This window comes from Panthera pardus, unplaced genomic scaffold (genome assembly GCF_024362965.1).
Source record: "Panthera pardus isolate Hobbes unplaced genomic scaffold, ASM2436296v1 HiC_scaffold_12, whole genome shotgun sequence".
NCBI classification, from domain to species: domain Eukaryota; kingdom Metazoa; phylum Chordata; class Mammalia; order Carnivora; family Felidae; genus Panthera; species Panthera pardus.
The window spans coordinates 3,913,060-3,922,538 of record NW_026526677.1 but is presented as its reverse complement, the minus strand read 5'-3'; the positions used below and the strand labels follow the sequence as shown (position 1 = coordinate 3,922,538).

The window sequence follows — 9,479 nt, the reverse complement described above, 5'->3', positions numbered from 1 at the left end:
CTGTGCGACTTCGGATGAGTGCCCTCCCTCGCTGGTCCTGTCCTCCCTCACCTGTGGAACAAGGGGGTAGACGATGCTACCTGCTGGTCCCAGCAGGCGTCGTCCAGCCCACATTGTCGCGTGACGAGGCGTTCAAGAGTGAGGACCCTTCGCCAGGGGCGTGAGAGGCGTCGGTAGACTTTAACTACGATCTTCATGGCAGCAAAGGCCGACATAACCCGCCCAGTAACTGGACCCTTGTCCCCATCAGGCACCACGTGGCCGTTCCCCTCCTCGTCCCATTTTACAGGTGGGGAAATCGAGGCTCACAGAGGTCGAGGATTTGCTCCAGGATGAACGGCTAGTAGGGGAATTTTGCCCCCAAACATGCCGCCAACTGCTTTCAGTTTTTGGCTGTCTAATGAGGGGTTGCTGCTGACATCTAGTGGCTGGAGACCAGGGTCCCTGTTCGTCATCTAAGCACTCAGGAGCCCCCGCCCCCGACAGAGAATACTGTGGCCACGAATGTCAATATGCTGCGGGTGAGACAGTCAGGCCACTGCTACTTGGGGCTTGTTTCAGGCATCTGAACACACACACACACACACACACACACACACACACACATACACACTCCTACACTGTGGCTGCCCTAACGTGTAGGAGGCTGGCACCCAGGCAGGAAGGGAAGCCGGCTCCAACCAGCCTCCACCTCTGGGTTTAACCTAATCTATTGTTCAACCCACCCGAGCCTCAGCTTAGGGGACGGTGACCATGACCCAGGAGCTCCCGTACAAAGTGCAGTTTTAAACGTAGCCCGCGCACGAAGCGTGTCTGTCCTCTGAGCCCAGCGCCAGGATCGCTTCCCTTCCCGGCCCCCCCGCTCTTCCTCACAGACACCCAGGTGGCTAACGAAATGCAACTTCTGGTACAAATTGTGCTTTAATGTAGAAAACAAAACTCACTTACGTCATAAATACAACTTGGGGGGCGGTATAAATAAAGTAAGAAAATAAAGAGATGTACATATCAAACAAAATAAATTACTCATAAATACCGCGTGGGAAACTAAGTGCTGGGGAAAAGGCCCCCTCTCCCCGGCTGCTTCTGCAAGTGACCGGCCGAGATCAGGGGCTGCGAGTCCAACCTCCTCTGGCTCTTTGAATGAAATGTGCCGGTCTGCCTAAGGAGGGAGGCCGTCGAGTCCCGTGGCACGTCGAGTCCCGTGGCACGGCAAGACATGGTGCCGGCACGGGGCTGGGGAAACGGAAGCAGCCCCAGAAGATGGTGTGGGCTCCTCTCTGGCCCGTACCCACGGCACTTAAGGGGGCAGAGAACGCCAGAGCCACAGCATCGTGTGTGGGAGCGGGAAGGGGGTAGGCCTGTGGGTTTCCGTCCCGAGGGGCGCTCGTGGGAAACCCACGTGACCCAAGCACATGGGATCCCGTGGAAACCCGCATCGTCACGGCAAGGGCTGCCGGCACTGCCCTCGCGTCCTGTCCCTCTGAGCAGGTGGCAAGGTGGCCGTGCACTCGGGGGAACCAGTCTGAGCCCCGGCACGCGGTGGGTTCGTGCAGGGCGCTGGCCGTCCGGGGGGCAGCAAGTGACTTCCCAGTGTGCCCTGGGCAGATTGCCAAGGAGTCTGGTGACGGTGATTTGTCCCAGAACCAGCCGTAGTAGGGAGTTCTCAAGATTTACCCAGGCTGGAGGCGGCCTGTGGGCTCTCCCTGTTCCTGAAGCCTGGCGGGCCGTCGGTCGGTTCTGTCCTGGGGGGGGGGGGGGGGGGGGTTGGGGAGAGTCAATGAACCTCCTTGGAGTTGCCACCTTCCATCAATTCTCCTGTGGCTGGAGTCCAATTTACCCAAGGTTTCACAAAGCTGATCACCCATACATGAGTTGTAAATGGCGTCTTTTCTTCCGGCTGCCCCCCCCACCCCCCACCCCGCTGGAGACGACAGAGAACTGCAGGAAATTTCAGCTTGGCGGTAAGTACCTTCCCAAAGGTAGTGAGCTCCCGGGTCAGTGGAGATATTCAAGCAGTATCAGGGCCCCACAGCCAATCATCCAGCAATGGTGAAGGTGCTGGGTGCGGGAGGGCTTACAATCTCACGATCATACAAGTCTATTCGCTAAGAGCTGGCACAGCCAATGTAAAACTCTGTTTACGTACAAGTTCTCTACGTTTCTTCCTAAAGCTAAAAGGAACAGGGTTGTACTTGTGGAACCACAGCCGGAACCCACTTTGCAAACACGCCAGGTCTGGGGTCCTGGCCTCTACAGGCGGGGGAGGGAGGGAGGGAGGCCAGAGCCTCAGTTACTTTTGGAAGCTGGGACTCTTCACTAGCCCCATTTTGGTGGCAATCCCAAAAGGGTCCATGCTGTCTGTTTCCAGGGGTGAAGAAAACCTCTCCGACTCCACGTGGTCCTGGAGGTCCCTGGGCTCTGCTGGGCTGCCGGGCAGCATGGGCAAGAAATGGGACAGGGGCAAAAACCCTCTGCCCTTGTACAGCTGCCTCTGTATGGCACTACTCAAAGAGACGGGGAGACGGTGCTTCTCGGACCAGTACACGTTGTAGCCGTCGGGGCGGATCTCCTCTTGGAAGGCACAGTCCCCAGCAGAGTACTGAAGCTGGGGAGAAAAGAGACAGCCGTGAGCACCCGTGGCTGCCCCCCCCCCCAGAAGGAGCAGGGAAACCGGGCACAGGCGAGCACCTGTGGTGCATACTTCCACTTGGGTCTGCGTGATGGTCGTATGTATCTGCACATAGAGTTAGAGGTTCTATAAAGCATGAAGGTGTCTAAAGTCCATGGTTATGTATGCAAATATATACTTGTATTATTAAGGTATGCGTTACACTAATGACTATACACAGTGAGCGTGTACTAATATATAAATGTGAAAAATCAGGGGCCTCTGGGTGGCTCAGTCGGTTAAGCGTCCGACTTCGGCTCAGGTCGTGATCTCACGGCTTGTGAGTTCGAGCCCCGCGTCGGGTTCTGGGCTGACAGCTCGGAGTCTGGAGCCCGCTTCGGATTCTGTGTCTCCCTCCCCTCAAAATAATAAACACTAAAAAAATTAAAAAAAAAAATAAATAAATGTGAACAATTATAACAGTAAATGTTAAATATAGAACATATTATATATACTTTATAAATTTAGACATATAGATGTTTTATATACCTTTATAACCTTTCGACACACATAGACTTCAGGAACACGTGTCACGTATATACTCAAAATCTGTATACACGTTACACGGGTCTTTTGGGTCTCTCTCTAAATCACGTCACTTAAACTTGGTCTTGTTCTGATATGCACAAAATCGGAGGTGCGATATGTATCCTGGGCCCCTCACCCTTTCCGTTAAATGCACAACTATTGACATCAAGAGGTTCCTGGCACCCACCGGCACTTTGGGAGACACTGTTAAACTAGGTGTGCTGTCCCAATCCAACCTGGGGCCCAGGTTAAAGCATCTACTCCCCATTGAGGCCTGAGGAACAGCAGGCGACCCAGAGGCCTTTTTGTCTGATGCCCTGGTAGGAAACATCAGGGCTCCCTCATTCAGAGGCGGAGGGCCTTCCAGGCAGCCTGCCAGGATTATCAGGATAAAGGCAGCCCCCTCCCCCCTGGCCCAAGACGGAGCCTGCACCCAGCGGGTGGCCGGAAATGCCACCGGAAGGGCAGAAAGCAGCCCCCCGGGTCCCAGAACCCTGGTAGCTGAGAGACAGCGGTGGGCCAAGCCCTGTGCCAAGCTGGGGAAGGTCATTACCCCGTGGGGGACACAGAGGACAGCCCCAGGCGGGGAGCCAGGAGGGCTGGGCGGTAAACAACCCCGGGAGGCACCCAGTCTCCTTCGTGCCCAAGCCTACAAAGGTCGCTGAACTGCAGGTGAGTGAGTGCGATGCTGATAAGGCGCTGATAAGGCTCAAGTCTAATGAAGCAACAGGTCCTGGCCCCCCCTGACCCGTGCACTGGGACAGAGCCACCAGACGTCGGGGAAATGCAAACCGATAAATAAACAAGGGAAGGAAAAGCGAACGCTGCTGGGTCTTTGGGCGGAACTCGCGCCCCATGCTCTACTCCGCACAGAAAATGAAATGACTTCAAGTTTCTTGGAGAAAGCGGAATTTGTCTTAAAAAATAAAAATAAAAATAAAACAAAAACAAGGGATCAAGAGGCAGAACAGGATTTTCAGTTATGGGACATCTCCCCCCCCCCCCCACCCCCGGGCTTGGACTGAATGGTGGGTGGACCCATCTGCGCCCCCGGGTCCTCCGGCCACAACTCGCCCCCACCCCACCCCCACCCCCCGCCCCCCAACTGTCGCAATAACAAAAGTTGCAACTGCGGGTTTGGAGTGGGTGTCAGCTTTCAGCAAGCGACCACCTCCCTTCTTTCCCTCCACTCTTGTCCTTTCCCGCAGGACTCCGCCATAAACCTGAAGCAGGCACTCTGGGTGTAGATCGAATACACTGGCCTCGGGGCCACAAAACAAGGCGGACACCAGAAAGATTCGCGCTGCGGGGGAGGCCCGGCCTCTGCATGTTTTCTGGGGGGCGGGGGCATCCCGGGAGGCGCGGCCTCCCCGCCCCCCTCCGTCCCCCTCCAGCGTCCGAGGCCCCGGCCCAGCGGGGCTGCATTGAGGCCCAGCGCCGGGCCGGGACCTCACACAGCCTCTTCTGTGCGCCCGGGGGCGCGGGAGGGGCGCGGGCTCCCTTTGAACTCCCCCGCCTTTGTTCCCAGAGACCAGGACCCAGCAAACGCACACTTCCTGCCCCGAGACCTCGATGGTCACCTGGGCCTTCCCAGCCGGTTCCCCCCAGCGCCCTCCCCGCAAAGCCTCTGCAGTACAGGTGACCCACACCGGGGCCAACACGCCACTGGAACGGGATTCCAAGGCGTCTGCAGAAACCACACTGGTAGCAGATAAAAACTAATTAGCTGAAAACCTTCCCAATCCCAGATGTGATTTTTTTTTTTATTCCTGACTCATTTGAAGATTGCCTTTTTAAAAAAGATCCAAGTTGTGAATATCCTTTCTCGTTCTTTCCTTTCATTTTTCAGCCTAGGGAAGGAAACGGAGGCGAGGACCACCCACGCGCAGGCCGAGACTGCAAAGGCCCGAGGTGGGTTTCCCTGTTTAATATCAAAGCAAGCCGGGTCCCGCGTTTCCTCTGTCCCACTGGGCCGGCCTGCGGCTCAGTTGCAAATGCAAAGGCAGCTCTCGTCCGCCCTGTGGCCACCAGCCAGGACCGGAAGCCTCCGTGGAAAAGAAGTCGCACTTTACATTAATCTGGCCCTTTGCCGTCTTCCCTTCCGAGCTCCGTGCCGGACCCGGCGGCGAGAGCGAGGAAACCCCGGATTCGATTCGGCGCGCACCGCCCCCCTCTCCCAGCCAGGCTCGGCCTGGGGCCCGGTGCAGGTCCCGCGCCCCAGCGCGTACCCCCGGGGGGAGACACGTACCAGCCCTTGCATCCTGCCGTCGGCGCCCATGCAGAGGTACCGGACGCTGTGCACGCCCTTGATGGCCACGGTCCGCAGAGCGACTGCCCTGATCTCCACCAAACCTGCGCGTGAGGGAAGCAGAGGCTGCAGCCGGGACCCTCTGGGCCCACAGCACGTGGATGCGGTCGGCGCGCGGGCCCACGCCCTCCCCGCTCCACCTCCGCGTGCAGGCTGGGACCCTGGGGAGGGAATGGAGCACCCAGGTTCCTGGGAGCGGGGGGGGGGGGGGGGGTGCGGGAACCGAAGGTGGCGAGCGAAGGATAACGCGTGGCTGCGCTGGGTCCACGTGCCGGTGCCCTCATCCCCCACCTCCCCGCGCCGTCAGGGACCCCGGGCAGGGAGCAAAACGCAGAGGCGCCACGATGTAGGGTTCCCGCAGGACGTAAAGGGAAGAAGGGGCACCGGGGCGGGTGGGCACTCACTGTGCGCGCTCTGGCTCCGCGCGCAGTCAACCCCCCCGTCGGCTCGGATGCGCAGGAAGCAGCTGGAGAGGCCGTGGGGGCCGGCGGTGTACAGGTGCCGCAGGCGGATGGGCTCACCCCAGCCGTAGTGCACGTGAGGCCCCGCGTCCGAGAAGGCTAGGGGGCGCCCGGCTGCTGCCAGCCAGAGACCGGCTAGGACCAGGGCGCGGGTTACCGCGCACTGGCTCGGCGCGCTCCGCATGGCACCTCCCTCGGGCTCGGGGCGCAGTTCTGGCGGCGAGGGTGCGGGAGGCTGGGCGGTAGCAGGGCTGTGCGTGCCGAGACGGGGTGCGTCCCTCGAGCAACGGTGCGCTCCGGGCGCCTGGACGCTCAGCGCTCCTGCTCCGACGGCGCGGTGGCTCCAGGCCAGCGACCTTATATAGCGCGTCTTACCCGCCCGGCGGGTGGGTGCCCGCGACTCCCGAGCATTTCTTATCAGGATTGCATCAGCCCTCCGCCCCCCGCACACACCCACTCACACCCCGCCTCCTGCCCCAGCCCCTCCCCGGACCCCGCCCGGGTGACCCCGCCCAGGCCTCCCGGACCGGGGGGAGGAGTAGCCCCGCTTCACCGGAGGGTTCGGGGGAGCTCCTCCTCGCAGCGCGATGGCGGGGCCGGGGGCCAGGTCGCTCTTGGCTGGGCGAGTTTGGTTTTATAAAGCAATAAAGGAGACCCCCGGCCCCGCCCCCGGGCCCCCGGCTCCCCCGGGGAATGCGCTCGTCTCGGGGCGTTAGCAGGAGCGGGGAGCCCGAACCCCGTGACCAGCTGAGTTTTGCATCCCTCGCTCCCGGTCTGGAGCAGCCTCGCCTGGGCTGTGGAGCGCTCTCCCCTTAAAAGCCTGCTCTCCGCTCCCTCCCGCGACGGTCCTAGCCGTCATATCTCCAGATGTAAAGCTGTCCATTAGAATTTCCCCCTGCAGCTCGGACTAGCTCACGTTTTCCTGGTTTTATGTTCTCGCGATCCCTGCCCCCCTCCCGCCCCCTTTTACCCCGGTAAATTGCCCCCCGACGGGGGGCCGGGCTCGAGTCCCGGGAGGAACAATGGGGGAGTGGCGCGCGGCGAGCGCTAGATGGCGCTTCGGGCCCGGTTTCGGCCTCTGGGCCGGCCTGGGCCGGCGGCGGCGGCGGTTCCCCGAGCTGAAGCGGTCGCAGCGGGGGCCTGCCAGCTGCGGGCGGGGAAACGCGGGCTTCCCGGCTCGGGCCAGGCGCCGCGCAGGGAGGCCCCTCTGCGTTTGGGGTGCCTTTTGTCCTTGATCCGGTCCTCGGGTCCCTGAGCTCTTCTCCGGTGCCAGGGCGCGCTGTCTTGGGGGGCCAGGGGAGAACAACGCGGTCGGAGGAAGTGGAGGGGGGAGAACAGCGGTGCGGGGCGCTGCTGGGACGGGAGCGCACACCAGAAGGGGAAATTGGGGCCACTTGGTTAAGTGGTTCCTGCAAAACGCAGACTTTCTCTAAGGATGCTTGCAGAAAGGACTACAGCGTCCAGAGAATGCCACGGCGGGAAGGAGAGGGTGCTCTTGGGGACCCTTCCGCACATGTTTCCCGGTTTCCTCTCCAAACCCCCACGCTCCTGGGTGTGGGGCCCCAGGACGCCAGTTTTGGGGAGAGGCCGGGCTGTCTCAGCACCAAGGCAATGGGCGGGCAAACGGTAGAGACACGGGGAGGCAAAGCCATGCCAGGCTTAATGAATTTCAATGAGTAAAGGCCATGTTCAATCCCCAATGACTGGCGTTAATGACGGAGCGCGCAGAAAATGTCACCAGGAGAGGCTTTGCAAGAAGACATCATCTCAAAGGCTCTCTAGACCAGGACCCCCACGCTGCGTGCCTTGGTTCAGAAAGCCACGGCTTCTGTTAAATCTAATTACTTCCCCCCTGTGGCTTTAAATCGACAGCGGCCCCTATGAAACTTAATTGCCCTCCCCTGCAGCTTTCGTTTTAAAGATCCTGGATAAATGCGCAGCAGAGAGGAGGACGGCAGAGGCTGCGTTGGGGGGGGGGGGTGCCCCCCAAATCGGTCTGGGGGGGGTACCAGCCTCTGGCTCCACCCCCCACTCCTCTGCTGCCCCTCCTAGGGCCACGGTGGGAAGACTGGCCACAGTGATCACGGAGTTCAGGAAGGCGGGCGAGGCATCAGCTTCCTATGCCCAGGCCCTGCTCCAAGCACAGTGCAGGCGTTCTCGGCTTAACCCCCTCGAAGAGCGTCCACGGTATTCTGTCCCCGCCTCCTGGAACAGATAGGAGACGAGAGCCTCAGAAAAGTGGCAGGCATCCGGTGAGTAGTGGACCTGGAATTGGAACCCAGGCCATCAAGCTTGTAAATCCGGGCCAGGCCTGGTCTCTGAGAGGTGCTGTGGCCTCCGAGCGGGGGCGTGGGCTCCAGGGTGGGACCCCCTTCGCCACAGATCCGTGCCCGGCCACTCCCTGGACTGGTCAGGGACCTGCTGGGCCTGTTGCCTCCTCGTGGCTGCTCTGAGCTTTGTCCCGGGGTCGCCTGGGAGAGTGGACATAAAGTACAGAGGACGTGGTTCGTGAAGAGTGGCGGCCACCCACCAAGTCTCTGCTGTGCACCACGCAGTTCATCGGAAAGTTTGGGTGACGAGCCCACGCTGCAATCTGGGGAAACTGAGGCTTGTCCAGACAGGTCGCAAGTGTTTGCACCCAGGTGGGCTGGGCGGGAGCCCTGGCAGGTCTGCGGGGGGGGGGGGAACCCCTGGTGTTCTGGTGGGAGGAAGCCAAGAGGGGCAGAGGGAAGGCGGTGCTGGCCAGCAGGGGGCGCTGCGGCCAACGCTCCAGGTGAGAGCGGCCGGGAGAAGGCGAGGTCGGTCCCCCTGCTGGGGACACCACGCAGCCCCCAATATGCTGGGATGGGATGATGCAGATTCTTCTGGTGGTGACTGAACCAGGTGACCCACCCCGGCTGAGATTTCATTCGCCGAGGGGAGGGGCAAGAGTCCGAGGCGTCCTCGCCACGGTGCCCAGGCCGCCCAGGCCCCAGGGGTCTCGGGCCCAGGGGACCAGCAGAGCTTGGCTTGTGATGTTAACTGGGATCGTTTCAACTGCCCTAAACGCTTTTTCTGGGTCCGCCCTTGGCTTGTCCGAACTGCTCCTGTGGCAAATGAGAGATTTTCGTTGTTTCTAAACGCGCGTCCCAACGGCCAAGAAAAATCTTGTTCTCGTTCACTTCCAGTCTTTACACTATGAAAATAGCTGTTTTTCTTTTCACTTTATGGGTAGAAATTTACGTTACAATGTCAAACATGCCTTCTTAAGTACATAAGTACCTCCTCATGCCCCTCCCAAATCCCCTGCCCCCTCCCCGCTGTTGAGTTCTTTGTAATTACAGAAACTTCTGGGTGGTGGTAAAAAATCTTCCTTAGAAAGTAAAAGCTGCCATAACAAACCCGGGACAGGAAGGGCTGTGAATACTCGGGTTGGGGGAAGCCACTGGTTCCTGGCCGAGCCAAGACTGGAACTCAGGGACACCTGAGACAGTTCAATACTTTTGTTAGAATATGCTAGAACACGCATCCC

At 59.9% G+C, this 9,479-nt stretch overlaps 1 protein-coding gene across 1 annotated transcript; it reads right to left on the bottom strand.

Annotated features, from left to right (window-relative positions):
• Window positions 1–1,910: 1,910 nt before the first annotated feature.
• FGF19 (fibroblast growth factor 19) lies at window positions 1,911–6,331 on the bottom strand. Its single transcript, XM_019415262.2, has 3 exons — window positions 5,912–6,331; window positions 5,448–5,551; window positions 1,911–2,608 (listed from the first exon to the last, which is right to left on the bottom strand). Exons 1-3 carry the CDS (start codon window positions 6,150–6,152, stop codon window positions 2,294–2,296), a joined length of 660 nt encoding a protein of 219 aa, XP_019270807.1. The 5' UTR covers window positions 6,153–6,331; the 3' UTR covers window positions 1,911–2,293.
• Between the last annotated feature and the right edge of the window lie 3,148 nt (window positions 6,332–9,479).